We start from the raw sequence: 23,545 nt of genomic DNA on the forward strand, positions 1-23,545 counted from the left end.
CATTCCCGCCATTCCTGGTATCAGCCTGGTGAATCGCCGCTGCACCCCCTCCATGGCAAGAACATCCTTCCTCAGATGAGGCGACCAAAACTGTACACAGTACTCGAGGTGTGGTCTCACCAGTGCCCTGTACAGCTGCAGCAAGGTATCCCTGTTCCTGTATTCTAACCCTTTTGCTATGAAGGCCAGCATACCGTTTGCCTTCTTGACCGCCTGTTGCACCTGCATGCTCGCCTTCAGTGACTGGTGTACAAGAACACCCAGGTCTCTCTGTACTTCCCCCTCTCCCAATCTATTGCCATTTAAATAATAATTTGCCCTCCCGTTCCTGCACCCAAGGTGGATAACTTCGCACTTGTCCACATTATAGTGCATCTGCCATTTATCCGCCCAATCGCCCAGTCTGTCCAAATCGCTCTGGAGCTTCCTGGTCTCTTCCTCTGAGCCCACCCCCCCTCCTAGTTTAGTGTCGTCTGCAAATTTGGAAATGCTGCATCCGACTCCCTGATCCAGGTCATTAATGTAAATTGTGAACAGCTGGGGGCCCAGGACAGATCCCTGTGGTACCCCACTTGTTACTGCCTGCCATTCAGAAAATGAGCCGTTTATTCCAACTCTCTGTTTTCTATCTGACAGCCAGTTCCCTATCCACGCCAAAACTTTCCCCTTTATCCCATGAGCCTCAATTTTCCATGCTAATCTTTTATGTGGGACCTTATCGAAGGCCTTTTGGAAGTCCAGGTACACCACATCTACTGGCTCTCCCCCATCTATTCTACCAGTTACTCCCTCAAAAAATTCCAATAGATTAGTCAAGCACGATTTACCCTTTGTAAATCCATGTTGACTCTGTCCTATCCTGTCCCCATTTGCTAAGTGCTCCGCTATTTCATCCTTAATGATGGACTCCAGCATTTTGCCCACAACTGATGTAAGGCTTACAGGTCTGTAATTACCTGCTTTTTCCCTACCCCCCTTTTTGAATAGTGGGGTAACGTTAGCTACCCTCCAATCCATCGGTACTGTTCCCGAGTCTAATGAATTCTGAAAAATCATCCTTAGTGCATCCGCTATCTCTAGGGCCACCTCCTTCAGTACCCTAGGATGCATGTTATCAGGCCCTGGGGATTTGTCCACCTTCAATCCCTTTAGCTTCCTTAACACCATATCCTTAGAGATATTGATTTGCGTCAGTTTCCTCCTTTGCCAATGTCCCTATTTTTCCCGATATCCCAGGGAGGTTTTTTGTGTCTTCCTTCGTAAAGACTGACCCAAAGTATGCATTTAGTTGATCTGCCATTTCCTTATTTCCCATTATATATTCCCCCGTATCTGACTGCAATGGACCAACTTTGGTTTTCACCAGTCTTTTCCTTTTGATATACTTATAAAAGCTTTTGGAGTTAGTTTTTATATTTTCCGCCAGCTTGTTTTCGTAAGCTATTTTGCCCCTCTTGATTATGCCCTTTGCCCTCCTTTGCTCTATCTTAAACTGTTCCCAATCTTCCGCTCTGGCGCTTTTTTTGGCTATTTTATACGCCCTATCTTTGGATTTTATGCTGTCTCTAATTTCCCCTGTTATCCACGGTTGAGTCACCTTTTTAGATTTCCTTTTATGCCAGATTGGTATAAACAATTTTTGCAATTTTGTCATTCTATCTTTAAATGTTTGCCATTGTTTATCTACCTCCAGTCCTCCCAGGAACGTTGTCCACTCAGACCTACTCAGTTCCCGTCTCATGGCATCATAATTCCCCTTGTTTAAATTCAGGACCTTAGTCTCTGAGTCAATTTCTTCGCTCTCCATTTCGAGTGAGAAATCGATCATGTTATGATCGCTCTGACCCAAGGGTCCCCGTACAACAAGATTACTGATTAGTCCCTTCTCATTGCACAGTACCCAGTCCAATATAGCCTGTTCCCGAGTTGGTTCCTCGACATATTGATCCAGATAACCATCCCTCAAACACTCAAGGAATTCCTCCTCCTCATTATTTTTACTGATTAGGCTAGTCCAATCTATATGTAAGTTAAAGTCACCTATGATGACAGCTGTGCTCTTATTGCACGCTTCTCTAATTTCCCTCGTGATGCCCTCCCTAACCTCTATTTTACTATTTGGAGGCCTATATACCACTCCTATTAATGTTTTTCGCCCCTCGCTATTTCTTAGCTCCACCCATATAGATTCTGTATTAACTGAGTTAATATCCTTCCTTTCAATTGCATTTATCCCCTCTTTTACTAGCAATGCTACCCCTCCTCCCTTTCTTTTTTGTCGATCCTTCCTAAATACTGAATACCCCTGTATGTTAAGCTCCCAGCCCTGCTCACCCTGTGCCGTAAATTTCTATGATGATTCACAAGTGAAGAATCCTGATTTACCTTCTGGCACTTTGAACCCATTTCCTTTGCCCCACTGTTTTAGATAACTCGATGTTCGGGATTCACTGTTACTATTCTGCTTATATGACTAGCATAGAGACCGGTTTCTGCTGATTTCCCAGAACTCCCCTCTCCACACATCTTTTCTCTGCTTGACCTCTTGCCGCAACAGCTCCCATCATAAATCGTAGCGCCAGAGGACTGAGTTCTGAGGAAAGACTGGAGAAACGTGGCTCTTTGAAAGGAGACTGATGACCTCGTGGTCATATAAGCAGAATCATAACAGTGAATCCCGAACATTGAGTTACCTAAAACAGTGGGGCAAAGGAAATGGGTTCAAAGTGCCGGAAGGTAAATCAGGATTCATCACTCATGAATCATCATAGAATCGTAGAAGTTTACTGCACAGAAGGAGGCCATTCGGCCCATCGTGTCTGTGCCAGCCAAAAAAGAGCCATCCAGCCTTATCCCACTTTCCAGCTCTTGGTCCGTAGCCCTGTAGGTTACGGCACTTCAAGTGCATAGCCAAGTACTTTATAAATGCGATGCGAGTTTCTGTCTCGATCACCCATTCAGGCAGTGAGTTCCAGACCTCCACCACCCTCTGGGTGAAAAAGTTCTCCTCCACTCTCCTCTAATCCTTCTACCAATTACTTTAAACCTATGCCCCCTGGTTATTGACCTTTCTGCTAAGGGCAATAGGCCCTTCTTATCCACTCTATCTGGGCCCCTCATAATTTTTTACACCTCATTTAAGCCTCCCCTCAGCCTTAATTTCAGCTTATGTCAAATAGACTTCTGGGTTCAATAATAGAAAGAAGGAACGAAAGAAAGACTTGCATTTCTATAGCGCCTTTCACTACCTTAGCACGTCCCAAAGCAATTTACAGCCAATGAAGTACTTTCGAAGTGTAGTCACTGTTGTAATGTAGGAAACGCAGCAGCCAATTTGCACACAGCAAGCTCCCACAAACACCAATGAAATAATGACCAGATAATCTCTTTGTTATGTTGATTGAGGGATAAATATTGGCCAGGACAAAACCCTGGAATAATTTAAGTGGCTGCATGCTGGGGAATGCTGTAGATTGTTTCTGGATAGAGGAAGTATGATGGGCCAAATGCCGATTTTTTTTTTTTCATCTGCATCTATTCTCTGTGTGAATTACTCCTTGCTGGCTTTCTAACCTGTAGCTTAATTCAAATCTCTAATAGTAATGATTGCAGTGAATCACCAATCTATTCCTGGGCAAGAAACAGAAATGGTAATGCTTTCAGGAGGCCCAAGATCAAACCAGAAGAGATTTTTAAACGTGAGATAGTGGCATTCTGAAATCCAAGGTACAATAAGATGCCCAGATTCAGCACATTAGTTTCTGTTTCCATACAGTGCACATGCAACTACAGGTGCGCACAGTGAGTTTCATTACTTGTCTGTGATCTGTGTTGGATAATCCTTAGCCTTGCGACTGCTTTTTAAATGTCTAACTTCTGGAGACTTAGCCTCCCGGGAAAACCTGCAAAAAAAACGTAAGTTCGATGAGCCGCGCAGCCGCTCCTGCGCACGCGTTCGACTTCTGAACCCCTTCTTACAGGGGAACGGAAGTGCCGGTTTCCCTTGCATGTGCAGTGCATGCAGGAAACCGGCACTTCCATTGGGCTTACGGGTGAGTACCCCGTGCATACTCACCCGTGGAGACCCGAATTTCTGGGCTAATATCTAAAACACAGATTATCTGGTTATTATCACATTCTCACATTGCTGCTTGTGGGAGCTTGCTGTGTGTAAATTGGCTGCCGCGTTTCCTACATTACAACAGTGACTACACTTCAAAAGTACTTCATTGGCTGTGAAGCCCTTTGGGACATCCGGTGGTTGTGAAAGGCGCTATATAAATGCAAGTCTTTTTTTTCATTTTAAAAATAAGCATTCATTTTCTAATTCTTGCTGAGTTTAACTTTGCGCATCTTATGTCATCAAACAGATTGCTGAACACACACACAACCAAAGTGGGCCTCATCCTTGTCAATATCCTGTTCCATTGTCTAAAGTTTCTTCTGTCTCCAGTGTTATCTCCGCAACCTTTGCTCTTCCTGACTGATGACTTTGTTCTGGAGTGTCATTGTGATCACAAGATAAGATCTGGAAGTGTACATTTTGATCCACTCCTTGTGGTTTAACCATAATTGCTACATTAGCTGGTCTGTCTTTGTTATATATTACAACATTCATATCTACGTTCTTGCAATCTGTCTCTCAGGTCGATGCCAGAAACATTGATGGGAGTACTCCGCTTTGTGATGCATGTGCTGCTGGCAGTATTGAATGTGTCAAGTTACTGTTAACCTACGGCGCAAAGGTGAATCCACCCTTCTTCGCAGCATCACCATTGCATGAGGCCTGCATGATCGGTAAGTTACAAGTACCAGATGCTTTCTTGTCAGTAATTAAAACATACATCATGACATAATAAAACTCACTATGCACTTGGTTCGAGTATAAAGCAAGGCTTTAATCAACTTGTTTCAAAACATGGAAGTCTAGTTATCCTTCACTAGTTCCTGTTTGCAAAATGTCCTGGGCAAGCTGGGCCCACGCCCGAGCATTTATACTCCTTGGACGGCGCCACCAGCTGGCCGTCCAGTGTTATTTCATGAGTCTTTCTTCATGGATCATAAGATTCATAACACATCATGTAACTGAGATAAATGGGACTCTTCACTTACTTGCCTCTCAACACCAAGCAACAACAACTTGCATTTATATCATGCCTTTAACATAGTCCCAAGGCGCTTCACAGGAGTGCTGTCAAACTAAATTTGACACCGAGCCACATGAGATATTAGGACAGATGACCAAAGGCTTGGCCAAAGAGCTAGGTTTTAAGGAGCATCTTCGAGGAGGAACGAGAAGTAGAGACATGGAGAGGTTGAGAGAGGGAGGGAGTTCCTGAGCTTAGGGCCCAGGCAGCTGAAGGCACGGCCACCAATGATGAAGCAATGAAAATATGGAATGTGCAAGAGGCCAGAATTGGAGGAGCGCAGATATCTCGGAGGGTTGTAGGGCTGGAGGAGGTTACAGAGATAGGGAGGGGCGAGGCCAGAAACACTGATTTTAAAAGAAGAATGAGAATTCTGAAATGGAGGTGTTTCTGGACCGGGAGCCAATGTAGATCAGCGAGCACAGGGGTGGTGGGTCTTGGTGTGAGTTAGGATACGGGCAGCAGAGATTTGGATCATTAAAAGCATGCTTTTATTTATCCCATGATCAAAAACCGTTAATTTATATTTCCAAAAAAGGAAATTGTGGGCATTGCAGAGCACAACTTTACCTGTCATCCCAATAAGGTGATTCTTAAATTAATAGAAAAGATAGAATAAAAAAATCTTCAAAAAAAGGATGGAACTTTCCCTCTCATTCATCCTAAGCCGCAACTACATAATCTTTATTTGTTTTTCCTCCGTCCTGCATCCTTGTTATGTTGAAACCAAGATTCGTCCGACAATTCCCTACTCAACTCAAAACTGTGAACTGCCTGCATCGCTCAATCCTCTACACAGGCTCTTAAAGTCGAAGCTCGCCGTCACCTCATCACTGCCTCCTGATGTGTCTAGTCTTTTCTCCTTTTCAACCTTGGTGGTCTCCTACGCTAACAGGTGTACCCATTGACATAAATCGTGCCATTCATGTAGAAATGACTTATGAAATATACTGGGCGGCCTGCTGGTGGCGGTGTCCAGGGAGAGTATAAATACTCGGGCACGGACCCAGCTTGCTCAGGGACATTTTGTAAACAGGAACTAGTGAAGGATAACTAGACTTCCATGTTGTGAAACAGTCGATTAAAGCCTTGTCTAATACTCTGACCAAGTGCCTAGTAGTTTTCTTGCGTCGCCCATATTTCTCTAAGTACAAATTTCAGACTTGGCAAAGATTGTTGGCCAAGAACGTAATTGTTTTCGTTCACTTGTGCAAGCGGTTTGACGGAGGCTGGCAGCGAGACCTCTTTAAGCTGCAGTAGCACCTCTACATACCAATTGCACAACGACAGTCTTCATGTTCTTTGAGATCTGTGTGAAGGTGCAAGAGTTGACTGAGATCTAACCGATTGGAAGCTGATCAGTTGGAAACTGATCGGTTGCCACTTCCCAAAACCCCTTCAGTATTTTTGAATAATATGTTATGGTTCAAGCAGCTAAAGAAATGGGAATGGTTATATATAGATTGATGAGTCATGATGTAGGTGGTGTAGCGTGATTAGCTGACACAGAAGAGGAGTCGGAAATAAATGTTGATGAATTTTAATAAGAAAAGACAAAACCAAGTTCTGGAGATCACTTCTCCCTCGAAAGCCTGTTTTATTCAGTCTTAAGTCATATAAAATATCATATAGACTACTAAGGATCCAGAGCAAGTAACTAAATTCAAGTAGAATTGACAGGCGATATCTCAAAGGATTTTGGGGCCAGAATAAGCAATAGCAATTCTAGTCTTCAATGTTTGGGAAATCTGGAAAGATGGAATTGTTAGTTTGAGCATCGAGCTCTGCTCGTTGAGTGGTCTGCTCCCATCTATTGCAATGCATTACACGGAATCCTCTGTTCATTAGCATGGCATGGTCATGAAAAGAACGTTAACAGCATAGATTGAACCAGAAGAAAATATTATGAAGCATATCCAGTTTAGATGAAAGCATTTGATGGCAAATGTCTTGAATACTAAATTCTAGACGACCTTACCACCTATCCATAGAATAATATTAGGAATACGCTGCAGGGGATCGTTTCCCTGCAAAAGCCGAACTAGTAAATTGTTGGAAAATTTACAACCAAGTACAGGGAAGATGTTGCAAACTGTGTAGATTCATCCTGGTGGGAGCATATTGGGTTGTGGGAGGGGAGCTGGAGGACCAACCCCCTGAGTCGATGACCACTTTCTCTGATACTATCATCTGTCTTTATGATAATGACACCCTGGTTCAAAACCATTAATGCAACGTGATCATTCATCTCCTTCCTGGACCTGTTCCTAGTAAGCTATAAATCTGGCACTTCCGTTACCAGCCTGTACAATGGCATCTACTCCTCTCTGATATTTTCTGTCGCGGTGAGTCTACGTTATGGCTTTGAAACTTGTGTCAATGGAAGGAATCGAAAGTACATGATGAATTTTTTCCCAGCTAACAAAATGGACTGGTCTCTGCTCATTTTGTTCTGTACCCAAAAAGAGGGTAGCGGGCAGACCGGGGGACCTCCTTGTTGGATTGCTCCCGGGCCTAGCCAAGGTGGCCATTAACAGCTCCAGGCAGCGGGCGATCGAGGGGGTCGTTCGACCCCGACTGCCCGCCTCTCTTCTGCGATTATGTTCGCACCCGGGTGTCCCTGGAGGTGGAGCACGCGGTGTCCGCCGGTACACGTGAGGCCTTCTGTGGCCGGCGGGCACCAGAGGGACTGGAGCGCTTCATCACCCTCGGAAACAAAATTCTGATTTGATTTGTTAAGTTCCATTTAAATTCTGTTTAATTTGCGGTTTATTGGTTGAGCCCCTTTTTATTATTGGCGATGGCACTGAAACCAATGTAAAAGGTGTTCTGTACCCAACCATTGGGAAGTTGATGAGTGTACCTGTAAGTCATTGGGAGGGGCAGCACCACAATGGAGTTGTTGGCACCAATGATGCCCCATGTAGTGGGTTCCTGACCTCTAAGGCAGGCCATTTTGGGAGTAGGGGAAGCGATTGGTAGAGAGGTCCTTGCACGGAAAGTTTGAAGATAAACTCACCCTGAGCTGGTCTGTGCATCTCCAGCCGATCAGGTGTGTCCAGCAGAAGTCCTGTCAGCCAAGGAAAGGGTGAGAGAAGGGGAAAAGTAGCACAGGCGGTTTTGCTTTAATCGCTATAATTTCCCTCTGATCTTTGTGTTTCAGGTAGTTCGGAATGCATGAAACTGCTCATAGATGTAGGCGCGAACCTGGAGGCTTACGACTGCCACTTTGGAACCCCGTTGCACGTGGCTTGTGCGAGGCCACATGTCGACTGCGCAAAGGTGTTGCTTAATGCAGGTAATGAGTTTTCTCAAAGCTGTAATAAGATGGTTCTACCTGGCCTACTTGAAAGTTATAGCCTCCTTTTGTGAATTTTTGTGCCGCTTAAGCTGACGTCAGTGCTAGCGAGTGGAACACATTCCCATTTCTGCACCCATTGTCGGTATTAACAAAAAAAAGAGACTTGCATTTCTATAGCGCCTTTCACGACCTCAGGACGTCCCAAAGCGCTTCACAACCAATGAAGTACTTTTTTGAAGTGTAGTTGCTGTTGTAATGTGGGAAACGCGGCAGCCAATTTGCGCAGAGCAAGCTCCCACAAACAGCAATGTGATAATGGCCAGATAATCTGTTTCAGTGATGTTGGTTGAGGGATAAATATTGGCCAGGCCACCAGGGATAACTACCCTGCTCTTCTTCGAAATAGTGTTATGGGATCTTTTACGTGCACCTGAGAGGGCAAATGGGGTCTTGGTCTCATCTGAAAGATGGCACCTCTGACAGTGCAGCACTCCCTCAGTACTTCTTCTTAGGCAGTCCCTTGGAACCGAGGATGACTTGCTTCCACATTAAAAATGAGTTCTCAGGTGACTGATGAGTCCAATGCGGGCTCTACAGTCTCTGTCACAGTTGGTTGAAGGGGCGGGTGGGTGGGGTACTTGGGTTGACGTGCGCTGCTTGCACTTGGCTTCCGCTTGCTCCCGGCGAAGAGACTCGAGGTGTTCGGTGCCTTCCCGGATGCTTCTCCTCCACTTTGTGCGGTCTTGGGCCAGGGATTCCCAGGTGTCGGTGGGGATGTTGCACTTTTTCAAGGAGTCTTTGAGGGTGTCCTTGAAGCGTTTCCTCTGCCTCCGTGCTGGAGCTTTGAGTAGAGGGCTTGTTTTGGGAGTCTCGTATTGGGCATGCAGACGATGTGACCCGTCCATCGGAGCTGATCGAGCATGGTCAAAGCTTCGATGCTGGGGATATTGGCCTGAGCGAGAACACTGACGTTGGTGCGCCTATCCTGCCAATGGATTTGCAGGATCATGCAGAGGCAGCGTTCGTGGTACCTCTCCAGTGCTTTGAGGTGCCTGCTGTACATGGTCCATGTCTCTGGGGCATACAGCAGGGCAGGTATCACTGCTGCTCTGTAGACCATGAGCTTAGTGCCGGGTTTGAGGTCCTGGTCTTCAAACACTCTCTTCCTCAGGCAACCGAAGGCTGCACTGGCACACTGAAGGCGATGTTGGACTTCGTCATCGACGTCTGCCCTTGTTGACAGTAGGCTCCCGAGGTATGGAAAGTGGTCCACGTTGTCCAAGGCCTTGTCGTGGATTTTGATAACCGGGGGGGGCAGTACTGGGTGGCGGGAACAGGGTTGGTAGAGGACCTTTGTCTTATGGATGTTTAGTGTAAGGCCTATGCTCTCATACATTTCGGTGAAGGTGTTGATAATGGTTTGGAGTTCGACCGCCGAGTGAGCGCAGACGCAAGCGTCGTCTGCATACTGTAATTCGACGACAGAGGATGGGACGACCTTGGATCTGGACTGGAGGCTGAACAGTTTCCCGTTAGTTCTGTAAATTAGCTTCACTCCAGTGGGGAGCTTACTGAGGGTGAGATGGAGCATTGCAGCAAGGAAGATCGAGAAGAGCGTTGGTGCGATGACACAGCCTTGCTTGATCCCGGTCCATACATGAATTGGGTCTGTGGTGGAACCGTTGGTCAGGATCACGGCTTGCATGTCATCGTGAAGCAGGCGGAGGATGGAGACAAACTTTTGAGGACAGCCAAATTTGAGGAGGACACTCCATAATCCCTCATGGTTAACAGTGTCGAAGGCCTTTGTGAAGTCAAAGAAGGCCATGTACAGCGGTACATGCAATTGGCCATTCAGTCCCTCAGTACTGCACTGGAGTGTCAGCCTAGATTTTTGTGCTCAAGTCTCTGGAGTGGGATTATGAACCCACAACCTTCTGACTCAGAGGCAAGGGTGCTACTCACTGAGTGCTCCCTGGTCAGTTGTAGGGCAGGTTTGATGGAACAGGTAAACCTGCCCTATACTGTCGCAGCAACCTGCCTTAATCACAAACTCTGAAGAGCAACCCCCTCCCCTCCATTCCCAAAGCACCAGGGAGAATCCATCAGTTCCCACACCTGTGATCTTTGTGACCAGTCTGCTTGAGGTTGTCAGTTTGTGTTGAGTTTTGATACTGTGGGGGGGGCTGTAAAAATGCTTTGGGACATCCTGAGGATGTGAAAGGTGTCCTGCCCAATATTTATTCCTCAGTATTGTTCTTCTGTTTTTGAATGTGGTTATTCTGTTCCAGGTGCAAATGTGAATGGTGCTAAACTCCACGAAACTGCTCTTCACCTTGCAGCCCAGGCCAGGAATGTAGATTTGATCAAAATGCTAATCGACTATGGCGCCAACGTTTATGCAGAGGACAATCGAGGGAGGGCACCTTTGGACTACACGCAATCCGGATCCCCTTCCTGGGAGTGCTTGGAGTACTGCCAGAGTAAGGACATTTATCATGAAGCAACTGTGCGACATGGGTTAAAAAATGATGGGGTGTGGCTGAATCCACTGCCCAGTGTGAACCCAGTCATACAAATCAGGTTTGATCACTGGTCTATGCAGAGTGAGCTGATCTTGCCTAGGAGGGGGGCGAAATCAGCCAGAATTCTCCCTGCTGACCACTATCCCACTGACCCCCTCCTGCAGGAAAGCAAGTTAATGTAGTTGTTGGGAGAAATCACAGTCAAACCTAGTTTGCCAACCTTCCTGGACTGTCCTGGAGTCTCCGGGAATTAATTTCCTGGACACTGCCGTGAGCAACACCCAGGTCATCGGAACTGGAATTGGCCATTCAGTCCCTTGAGCCTGTTCCGCCATCCAATTAGATTATGGCTGATCTGTACCTCCACTCCATCGATCTCAGTCTTGCAAATTTCAATTGACCCAACGTCCACAGACTTTTGGGAGAGAGAGATCCTGATTTCCATTACCCTTTGCTTCCTGATTTCACTCCTGTATTATTTTAAGTACCTCGATTAGATCACTCAACCTTCTAAACTCAAGGGAATAGAAGCAAAGTTTATGCAACCTGTCTTCATGTGTCAGCCATGGCTCAAACAATTTACGACAGTCTTTTATTTGCACTGTACTTAACTCATTGTGTGAAATAGTTTGAGACATTCTGCCTTAGTAAGTTTGTGCTATATAAGTTGTTATTATAATACTGTATGTGAATATACTGCCACCGTGTGGCCGTTTGAAGGAAGAGGCAGCAGTTATCCCTCCTCCTCTTGTGTTCTGCACTTCATACAACAAACTCTCAGGATACCGTTTTGGGGGAAAAGAGCTAACGATTGACTTTTTCGTTCTGTTTCAGCGGTCCTTTCAGATTTTACTTGTAAGCACCTTTTTAATTCGGGGTCTGGGAGCAGTAGCAGGAATCTTGAGAGCGGTCCCAAACACACATGACCTGACTTGCCCCGACCTGTTACTAACTCTCAGTTGACGCCATCACTGTCAGCCATGGGTCCTGGCCTTAGAGTGTTTTTAACACAAAATGCACTTCAGATTTTTGTTAGATAAGGGTATCAAGGGATATGTAATAAAGGCAGGTAAATGGAGTTGATGTACATAAGAACATAAGAAATAGGAGCAGGAGTCGGCCATTTGGCCCTTCGAGCCTGCTCTGCCATTCAATAAGATCATGGCTGATCTTCTACCTCATCCCCACTTTCCCGCACTATCCCCATATCTCTTGATTTCCTTAATATCCAAAAGTCTATCGATCTCTGTCTTGGATATACTCAACGACTGAGCCTCCACAGCCCTCTGGGGTAGAGAATTCCAAAGATTCACCACCCTCTGAGTGAAGAAATTTCTCCTCATCTCAGTCCTAAATGGCCGACCCCTTATTCTGAGACTGTGACCCCTGGTTCTAGACTCCCCAGCCAGGGGAAACATCCTCCCTGCATCTACCCTGTCAAGCCCTGTAAGCTCAGCTGCGATCTAATTGAATGGCGGAGCAGGCTCGAGGGGCTGAATGGCCTCCTCCTGTTCCTATGTCACGTGCGCAGTTAGAAAATACGGTGTTAGAGCACAGATGATGCTTAAAAACTGGCTATGGGTCGGGATCCGAGCTGGTGGGCCCAGGAACACTGTGGGGGGAGGGGAGTGGTCCGACTCCCAGGAATGGGTTGTATGGGTCAGGGAGGGCGAACCACTAGGTAGAAACAATGTCGAGGTGTGGCAGGTGAATATGAGCTGAGAACGGTGCACCGAGACTCTGAGCGGGCCAAAACCCGAGCCCCAGGCCCCCTGTGTCAAAGGGGAAGACTTAATGTTGCATCTCTGATGGCAATTAGCAGTTTTATGTGCAAGTTAAAATATTTTTGCAATGTTTTTGTTAATGAATTTGCGTGTTAAATTGTATTTCAACCTGTTGGTAGCTCACGAGCAAAAGTGGGGGGGGGGGAGATATGGCAATCAAAAAAAAAATCAGAGTGCTTGGTGCGATTTGGTTCCGGTTCCGCTTTGCTTGTTTATAGATTTTGGTTGCATTTTATGATTCCTTGAAAGTGAAATTTGAGCAAGTATGATGCTGAAGTGGGAGTGAAAAACCTCGGCTAGAGCCATCTTTTGTCTCCACTGGTCCGATCACCATCTCGTCTGGTTTTGAATACCTCTTAATGTCTCTTCACTTTTGTTCTTTCATCCCCATTTCCCAGCCCCCAAACTGGCCTTTTAATCTGTTTCATTTCCTGTGTTTTCTCAGTCCTGAAGAAGGGTTTCGACCTGAAACGTTGACTCTATTTCTCTCTCCACGGATGTTGCCTGGCCTGCTGAGTTTTTCCAGCATTTTCTGTTGTTATTTCGGATTTCCAGCATCCGCAGTATTTTGCTATCCTGAAAAACTAATGCCGGTGTGAGTGAATTGAAGAGCGTGACATATAGAAACATAGAAAAATAGGAGCAGGAGTAGGCCATTGGGCCCTTCGAGCCTGCTCCGCCATTCAATATGATCATGGCTGATCCTCTATCTCAATACAGTACCATATTCCCGCTCTCTCCCCATACCCCTTGATGCCTTTTGTGTCTAGAAATCTATCTATCTCCTTCTTAAATATATTTAATGACTTGGCCTCCACAGCCTTCTGTGGTAGAGAATTCCACAGGTTCACCACCCTCTGAGTGAAGAAATTTCTCCTCATCTCAGTCCTAAATGTCCTACCCCGTATCCTGAGATTGTGATCCCTTGTTCTAGACCTCCCAGCCAGGCGAAACATCCTCCCTGCATCCAGTCTGTCTAGCCCTGTCAGAATTTTATATGTTTCAATGAGATCCCCTCTCATTCTTCTAAACTCTAGTGAATACAGGCCTAGTCGACCCAATCTCTCCTCATACGACAGTCCTGCCATCCCAGGAATCAGTCTGGTGAACCTTTGTTGCACTCCCTCTATGGCAAGTATATCCTTTCTTAGGTAAGGAGACCAAAACTGCACTCAGTACTCCAGGTGTGGTCTCACCAAGGCCCTGTATAACTGTCGTAAGACATCCTTGCTCCTGTACTCAAATCCTCTTGCAATGAAGGCCAACATACCATTTGCCTTCCTAACTGCTTGCTGCACCTGCATGTTTGCTTTTAGTGACTGGTGTACAAGGACATCCAGGTCCCTTTGTACATCAACCTTTCTCAACCTTCCTGTTTTTCCTACCGAAGTGGATAACTTCACATTTATACTGCATCTGCCATGTATTTGCCCACTCACTTAACTTGTCTAAATCGCCTTGAAGCTTCTTTGCATCCTCCTCACAACTCACAATCCTACTTAGTTTTGTGTCGTCAGCAAACTTGGAAATATTACATTTGGTTCCCTCATCCAAATCATTGATATATATTGTGAATAGCTGGGGCCCAAGCACTGATCCCTGCGGTACCCCACTAGTCACCGCCTGCCATCCCAAATAAGACCCATTTATTCCTACTCTCTCTGTCCTGTCTGCTAACCAATTTTATTATATTATTTTAAAATATCATGGATATTGTATAGGAGGGGTGTCTGTCTCTTTAATTGTCACTCTTAACCAATGTGTTTTTTTATTTTAGGGATGCCACTGAGTTTGTCACACCACTGCAGAATGACCCTAAGAAAAGCCCTTGGCCCTCGGAGATTGCAAGCTATCTACCAGTTAAACATTGCCCCAAGACTCATCAGCTATCTCTGCTATGATTGAAACCTGTTTTTTTAAACCCCAAAAAATATTAATGGGTGCTTCAAAGATTTGATGAACGGCCTTGTGGAGTAAATGGCACATCAATGATTTTTTGTGAACACGATTAATGCACTTGTTTACTGGTGCTGTCAACAGAAGGAACGAGACTACAGAATGCACTGAACAGAGCTGTAACTCTTCACTCCTCCCTCCGCGACTGCGGTTCCACATTATCTCTGTGGGGGGGGGATGTTGCCACTCGACAGCTAAGGTCAATTTCACTTTGCGTTGCTGCATTTTTAATTGATGGCAACAGAAAGCGCTTTTAACCCTCTGCTCCAATTGATAAATTTAAATCTTGCATGTATAATTAAGTTTTTACACTTGGCGCCATGGAAGTCTGTACCTATTACTTCACGGAGCGTCTATTGACACCCCTGTCTCGGTCATTGAGTTGGAGGCAGGGCGGGACTGACAGCAGGGCTTGCAGCAAACAAAAGTCTATTTACAGAGTCTATTTAAAAAGAGTCTGCAGCAAGCAGAACTCGTGGCTGAAACTGCAGCAACTTCTCCCGATAAAAGCAGGGTGATTTTTTTTTTCCGGCAATTTGCAGTGCGTGGAGGATAGTTACATAACACAAATTATATGCATAAGATCAACAACAACAACTTTTATTTATACAGCGCCTTTAATGTAGTAAATGGCACTTCACAAGAGTATTATAAGACAAAAAATTTGACACCGAGCCACATAAGGAGAAATTAGGGCAGGTGACCAATCCCAGTCACTTGCAACAGTGCGATCTCCGGGCGTGATTGACGGGGGAATTGCCCAATCATCTCCATTCTGGATTAATTTAATAAGTGTAATAGTGCAGAACCTGGAAATTACGTTGTATGATATTGTATAAATATTTATCACGCTTGTTACACTTTTGTGCCCACTTACACTTCAGCACCACGCTTTGATTCACTCCTTTGCTATTTTAATCGAGGTGTTTTAAAAAAAAAAAATTCTCGGGATGTGGGCGTCGCTGGCAAGACCAGCATTTATTGCCCATTCCTAGTTGCCCTTGTGAAGATGGTGGTGAGCCGCCTTCTTGAACTGCTGCAGTCCGTGTGAATGATCTCCCACAGTGCTGTTAGGGAGGGAGTTCCAGGATTTTGACCCAGCGACGATGAAGGAACGGTGATATATGTCCAAGTGAGGATGGTGTGTGACTTGGAGGGGAACTTGGAGGTGACAGGTAACGAGGTCCCCCTGCACCTGCCGCCCTTGTCCTTCTAGGTGATGGTGGTTGAGGTGTTAACATCTCTTAAAATAGCAGACAGAGAAATTTGATACGAACAGATTAGGCAATATTGCATGAGTAATTTCCAGACCCAGGTTCGTACAATAGATTTCTCAGGTATTTTCTTTCTGCATCACTTTCCCAGCTTGACTATCGATGTAAGGTATGGTAATGAAACAAGAAAAAGTGTTATAAGGCAGTTAGGTTACCGAGATACGAAGGGTCCCCGACTCGAAACGTTAACTCTGTTTCTCTCTCCTCGATGCTGCCTGGCCTGCTGAGTGTTTCCAGCATTTTCTGTTGTTATTTCAGATTTCCAGCATCCGTGGTATTTTGCTATTAGGTTACCAAGATACTTGGTGACAGTGAGGACCCTGAGAGAATGACTCGAGCCGCTACACCATGTTATCATGTGAGGCTGGAATTATGTAACCGCCTTAACTTGGAATGACCTGCTTGGTAAGGCAGCAGAGTCCAGTACATAAGGAGCATTCATTCAGTTGATTGCTGGGGTGGTGATGTAGAGCACTAGAGAGATGAGCTTCAACAACCCAAGAGGCCTTTGCCTTTCCTTCACTTTCTTTTGATGAATTTGAATCTTAAACTTGTTTTGCAGGGGGGCGGGGGAAGAGTTTGTGTTGCATTTGTAATTCGCGCCTTACTTTCTCCCCTTCTGGTCACGGTGTTCCTGAGGCTCGAGGAGGCAAATGCAACCAGAGTTCCACCTACATCACTCTTGATGTTGTTGCTAGAGGGCATGCATGATTAGCCCAGTGATATTATTCCCTCTAGTTGTCCACTGCTTCCCTCCCCTCGGCACCTTCCCACCGTGACGGAGCTTGGATTAGTATCTCAGCTGAGTGAAGCCTCTATCTCCCCACTCTTATGGATCCAGTGTCATCTGCTGCCCACCTCTTTTGCTTTTATCAAAAAACGGTAACCTAGCCACGAATGTTGTACAATAGTCTTAATTGCCGCCCACTGACCTCGGTGTTTTCCTGACGCTTTAAGCCATTCTGATGGCTGTAGATGCACAGATAATTGTCTGCAGTGTGCTCCTGTCGGAGTGAGACTGTTTTATCTGGTCAGACTCGATTTTTTTACAAATGCAGAATATTAAGTAGAGCACCCTTTATTTTTAATCCTTTCAGCTGCCAGTGGATGGCCTGTGATTAATATTGTGAACCTGGAGGACTCGCCAGTTTCGATGCTCTCGGAATGCAGTTATACTATCACCTTTGTGTTGCTGCAAAGTCACAATAGAACATCAGTCATCTAACAGTGTGCGACTCCTCCCCGCCCCCATTCAAGAATACTTGGGCTTCCATTGTACTTGCTGATCACTTTACAAATGGAAACAAAAATGTTTAAAATGCTTAAGGAAGCATTTGCTCCTGCTTTGAAACTCTGGGTGGAGTGCTGTGCCCATGGAGAGCTCTTTTGTGATGGTGGAAGTGCAGATTTGCAGTCTGCAGTATAATTGGGGTGCAGCAAGGTGCCAGTCGCTAACTGACCAGTACCACAGTATAACTCCAACCGCCGGTCTACGGTATTCATTTAAACCTGACTTGCCCAGGCCTCATTCAACGTTCTGGTATAGATGGTAATCTAGGATTGAAAGAGGGTTGGAATCTGCTGAAGAAATTGAGTTTCATAAATATCAGAATCTGAAACAACTCTTTTATCCCTCTCTTCCCCCCCCCCCCCCCGCACCAGAGATCCGTGAGGGGGGGCAGAGGTAGGGCAGAAACGGAAGTGCAACTGCCTCCGCTCCTGGATGTCCGCTTCACCCACTTCTGCCCACTTCTGGGGAAAGAAGACAAAGAGAGGGCCCTGAGGGAAATGAGTTCAAAAAACCTTTCCCTCAATCTTCAGGCTGAGCCAAGGAGCTCTGCAGGCCATCTACAGGGGCTCTGGCTCAAGCCCTAACACTTAAGTCCTTTTTTCGGGTGCCCCTCTGCTGGGGCTTCCCATAGACCAGTGAAGAGGAAAGGGAGGTGGAAGGCCAGGAGGAAACCCCCTAACCTTTATATTGGGTCTCCACCCTTTTTTCCTGTTCGCTTCACCTGGGAACTGGTGCAGTTAAGAGTAAAATCTCCCTCTCGACGAACAGCAAACAAAAACCTGTCCTTGGAAGGAAATGTTAATGAATATCATGGGGTTCCAGTGGGAATATTTATTTCCAGCTGGGTAGATATTTATGTACAAGTTTTTTTTGTTCATGCGATGTGGGCGTTGCTGGCAAGACGGTGGTGAGACGCCTTCTTGAACCACAGTTGGCAGTTAAGAGTCAACTACATTGCTGTGGGTCTGGAGTCACATATAGGCCAGACCGGGTAAGGGTGGCAGATTTCCTTCCCTAAAAGACATTAGTGAACCAGATGGGTTTTTATGACAATCCGGTAGTTTTATAGTCACCATTACTGATTCTAGATTATTCTAGATTTATTAATTAACTGAATTTAAAATCCCCAGCTACCGTGTTGGGATTTGAACTCGCGTCTCCAGATCATTAGTGTCCGGGCCTCTGGATTACTAGTCCAGTAACATAACCACTGATACTGTACCCACTATGCTACTGTACAAATCTTCTTCAAAAAGAAACAAATATTACTTGTGTAAAAAAATAGAATTATTAATATAAATTCTAAGCATGGGAATAATGTTTTTGAATTACTGCATTCGTTCTGTGCAGAAAGTTTTTTTTTCCTCTGTGGAATATGTAAATATCTTGTTGCTAGAGATGTTTAGTCACTGTTATGACAGCACCATTAAAATGCTTGTCTGCAGTGCAGTGAATTCTTTAAGTGTGCTGTTTCCTTGGCCTGTTTAGCAGCCTACGTTTATTAGAAGCTGCTTGTAAGTGGAATGCAGCCAGTTAAGTGTAGGATGTAATCATAGAATTATACAACAGCAACAACTTGTATTTATATAGCGCCTTTAACGTAGTAAAATGTCCCAAGGCGCTGCACAGGAGTATTTTAAGACAAATGTTGACACTGAGCCACATAAGGAGAAATTAGGGCAGGTGACCAAAAGCTTGGTCAAAGAGGTAGGTTTTAAGGAGCGTCTTAAAGGAGGAAAGCGAGGCGGAGAATTCCAGAGTTTAGGGCCCAGGCAACAGAAGGCACGGCCACCAGTGGTGGAGCGATTATAATCCGGGACGTTCAAGAGGGCCGAATTGGAGGAGCGCAGATATCTCAGAGGGTGGGGGGGGGTGCTGGTTGTGGGGCTGAAGGAGATTACAGAGCTAGGGAGAGACAAGGCCATGGAGGGACTTGAAAACAAGGATGATGCAGCACAGAAGGAGGCCATTCGGCCCATCATGCCTGTGCCAGCTCTTTGAAAGAGCTTTTCCAATTAGTCCCGCTCCTCCACTCTTTTCCCCATAGCCATGCAAATTTTTCCTGTTAGATTTTCATCCTGGATTTTTCACTCGACCGTCTTCATTTTTGAGAGGGAGAAATTTCACAGAGGGCGTGCAAGAAGGCATAGAGATTCCGTACAAATTTAATTCAGCATCACATCAACAGCAGGGAAATCAGGATGGTTTGCAGCCTCGGGCTTTCTCAATGGTGACATCGGATGGTGCGTGTATACAAATTCCAAATTGTTAGCTAACCCCTAAATTCACAAGTTTTGAATTTTCTTTGGGGGGGGCTTTGACCCCGCAAGTGGGCTGCTGGGAGGGCTGGGCTAGATAGAGTGAACGGTCTTTTCAATCTTTCCATTATGTTCTCATGTCTTAAGTAGACCTCAAAACAATGGAAAGTGCTGTGTAATAACTTTGTTAATAGGTGAGTAGTTCTGAGAGATAGAGAACATTATGAGCTTCCGTCATTGTCGCAGCGATGAACTATTGACTTAAACCACCTTCTGAATGACCATTGTTCTTTGTAATCATGTATAATGAGAATGTTTGGAGATAACCGAGTTGCAGGCTGAGTATTCACTAGTTATAAGCACAGCTCGGTGGAAATAACTCTGCCACCTTGTCCTAATGATGTACCTTAACTACAACATAGAAACATAGAAGATAGGAGCAGGAGTAGGCCATTCGGCCCCTGGAGCCTGCTCCACCATTTAATGAATGAGATCATGGCTGATCATCCAAATTCAGTACACTGTCCCTGCTTTCTCCCCATGTCCCTTGATGCCTTTAGCCTTAATAATATATCTAACTCCTTCTTGAATATATTTAATGAATTGGCCTCAACTGCCTTCTGTGGTAGAGAATTCCACAGGTTCACCAGTCTCTGGGTGAAGAAATTCCTCCTCATATCTGTCCTAAATGGCTTACCCCTTATCTTTAGACTGTGACCCCTGGTTCAGGACTCCCCCGCCATCGGAAACATCCTTCCTGCATCTAGTCTGTCTAGTCCTGTTAGAATTTTATAAGTTTCAATGAGATCCCCTCTCATTCTTCTAAACTCCAGCGAGTATAAGCCCAATCGACCCAATCTCTCCTCATACGCCATTCCTGCCATCCCAGATATCAGTCTGGTGAATCTTCGCTGCACTCCCTCCATGGCAAGAACATCATTCCTCAGATAAGGCGACCAAAACTGCACACAATACTCAAGGTGTGGTCTCACCAAGGCCCTGTACAACTGCAGCAAGACATCCTTGTTCCTGTACTCGAACCCTCTTGCTAAGAAGGCCAACACACCATTTGCCTTCTTAACCGCCTGCTGCACCTGCATGCTTACCTTCAGCGACTGGTGCACTTCCCCTTCTCCCAATCTATTGCCGTTCAGATAATAATCTGCCTTTCTGTTTTTACCACCAAAGTGGATAACCTCGCATTTATCCACATTATACTGCATCTGCCATGCATCTGCCCAATTACCCAACCTGTCCAAATCATACTGGAGTTTCTCGGCATCCTCCTCACAGCACACACGCCCACCCAGCTTTGTGTCGTCTGCAAACTTGGAGATATTACATCTAGTTCCCTCGTCTAGATATATATTGTGAATAACATTCCCCCTCTGCTGCAACAGTAGGACGTCTCCATTGCCTGCACAAGGCATAATTGTGGCCATGACTGTGTGACGTTACCAATGAATGCTTCACCATGAACAGTTTTGTACTGTAGGTCCACACCCACTAGGAACTGGACTACAGTCACTCATTCGTGGGCTACTGTTTAATTAATTCACTTTCACAGCCAGCAGAGAGGGAGAGAGAGTGGACCCAGCATATCAGGCTGGGCTTGATTTGATCCCAAGATCCAGGAGCGAAAGAGCAATGTGCAAATGTGATAATATTTCCTTTTATACCTTCCCCCTATGCAAGTAATTTATTAACGGAGGATACAAAGAGTGTTGGAGACAGCAGTGGAGTGGGCATGTCTAATACGAATGACACACAATCACCAAAGTGCAATGGCCCAGAAATTCGGGTCGGGGGCTTCCCGCGGGTGCACTTACCTAGCGCGCCGGCCGTTGAGCTGTGGGCCCCCGTGGAATTCCAATCCGGGGCTTGGTCCAGCTGCCAGCGCACAGTGCTTGCGCATCCCAAGGGCGCAGTTAGTTCGATGCGTCCCCTGGGATCACGTGGGCCATGGGGAGCCAGGGAATGCTTCATTCATAAGATTGACAGGAAGAGCTGTCAAAACTTATAAATACTACGGCCCCAAAATAGCACTAAATCTTCAAATAATTTTTTTTAAAACATCACATTTTTTAAATAAACTATAAATTACATGAAATAACTATTTTAAACAATAATTTAAATTTTTGAAAGTAAAATTTTATTTTCTAACGGGGCTAAAAATAAACTTACCTTGCTTTAAAGTATTTAAAAATAATAAACCTGTGGAAAAATGTTTAAATTTTAATTAATTGACCACTTAGACATGTAAAAAGCAGGCCTTACGCCTGCTTTTTACATGTCTAACTTCTGGAGACTTACCCTCCCGGGAAAACCTGCAAAAAAAAACCTAAGTTTGATGCGCACGCGTAGCCTCTCCCACGCACGCGTTCGACCTCTGAACCCCTTCGTTCAGGGGAACAGAAGTGCCGGTTTCCTGCGCATACGCAGTGCATGCAGGAAACCGGCACTTCCATTGGGCCTACGGGTGAGTACCCCATGCGTACTCACCCGTGGAGACCTGAATTTCTGGGCCATTATTTTCCCATTGGATTAATATCCTGGTTATGGCTTTGAAATGGTTAGGCACAGATTTAAATACATACCGTCGATGAAGGTGAATATGTGGGGAGTGATTGATATTTGGGCATTTGGGGTTATATCACACACAGGGGTTATGAATGGTGTTACGTCCGTGTAATAAGAAAAGGACTGCAGAGAATGGTACAACAGGTGTTTACTCAACGTGGTTCAAACTGCAACTGAAACAACAGATTACTACTCAGCGTTATATACAGGTGTGGTCACTGCCGGTACTACAGTATACATGAGCTGTAGAAAATAGTTCCCCCCTTAAAGATACATACATTACAAATGGGTTGTTTGAAAAATAGTCTGTTAATAGTACGGGAATTTTTGTTGTTGTGAGCATGAGGAATGGTATGAGAAAAGGCCATTCAGTCCATTAAGCCCACTCCATGTACAGTCTGGTGGGCTTTAATCCAGCCCTTCTGTTAAGAGAAAACCACCAAAACATGAAAGGAGTGTTTTCCAAATCCTATTTATAAACCAGTTTTGCTTCCGAATATTCACTCTGGAGGTGCTTTACTCAAACTTTGCAGCAACATTATGCAGTCTAAGAGTAAACTATAGCATCTGAGGGGGACAGAGCAGGGTCAGGTTCAGCTGATTCAGAGAAGTGTCATCAGATTGTTAATACTCAAGGGGATCGAGAATTTTGTAATATTCCAGGAAGTAGTCACAACAATTAGATTAACTAATTCAGATGTAGTCCATGGTCAAGGACAGGAGGGTGTGACTATGAGTGAGGCAGGTACAGGGATCCAGGAGGTAGTGTTGGAGGAGCCGCAGCCCTTGCTCTTGTCCAACAGGTTCGAGGCTCTTACTCCCTGTGAGGACAGGAGCAGGGACTGCAGGGAGGATGAGTAACCTGGCCACAGCACCGTGGAACGGGGGGCCATTCAAGTGGGGGGAGTAAAAAATTTTTTGTAGTGGTAGGGGATAGTATCATAAGGGGGATTGATAGGGTTCTTTGCAGCCGAGAGCAAGAGTCCCGAAGGTTGTGTTGCCTGCCCGGTGCCAGGGTTAAGGACACCTCCTCTGGGCTGGAGAGAAACTTGGAGTGGGAGGGGGAGGATCCAGTTGTCGTGGTCCATGTTGGTACCAACGACATAGATAGGACAAGGAAAGAGGTTCTGCTGAGGGAGTATGAGCAGCTAGGGGCCAAATTAAAAAGCAGAACCACAAGGGTAATAATCTCTGGATTACTACCTGAGCCACGAGCAAATTTGGCTAGGGTAAATAAAATCAGAGAGTTAAATGCGTGGCTCAAAGACTGGTGTGGGAGAAATGGGTTTTGCTTCTTGGGACACTGGCACCAGTACTGGGACAGGAGAGAGCTGTTCCATTGGGACGGACTTCACTTGGCCAGTGCTGGGACTAGAATCCTGGCGAATTCAATAACTAGGGCTGTAGAGAGGGCTTTAAACTAATTAGT

At 45.5% G+C, this 23,545-nt stretch overlaps 1 protein-coding gene across 1 annotated transcript in view; it reads left to right on the top strand.

Moving 5' to 3' along the window:
* LOC147105871 (ankyrin repeat and SOCS box protein 13-like) overlaps positions 1–18,727 on the top strand; it is a 56,786-nt gene extending 38,059 nt beyond the window's left edge. Inside the window, exons 3-6 of the mRNA XM_086010697.1 lie at positions 4,647–4,797; positions 8,311–8,445; positions 10,740–10,931; positions 14,535–18,727. Of these exons, the coding sequence (XP_085866823.1) occupies positions 4,647–4,797; positions 8,311–8,445; positions 10,740–10,931; positions 14,535–14,662 (606 nt within the window). The 3' untranslated portion in view covers positions 14,663–18,727. The remainder of the gene's footprint in view (positions 1–4,646; positions 4,798–8,310; positions 8,446–10,739; positions 10,932–14,534) is intronic.
* The last annotated feature ends 4,818 nt before the right edge of the window (positions 18,728–23,545 follow it).

The sequence above is a fragment of the Somniosus microcephalus genome, chromosome 17, assembly GCF_052327205.1.
Source record: "Somniosus microcephalus isolate GS21.2 chromosome 17, FLI_Smic_1.0, whole genome shotgun sequence".
In the NCBI taxonomy this organism is placed as follows: Eukaryota; Metazoa; Chordata; class Chondrichthyes; order Squaliformes; family Somniosidae; genus Somniosus; species Somniosus microcephalus.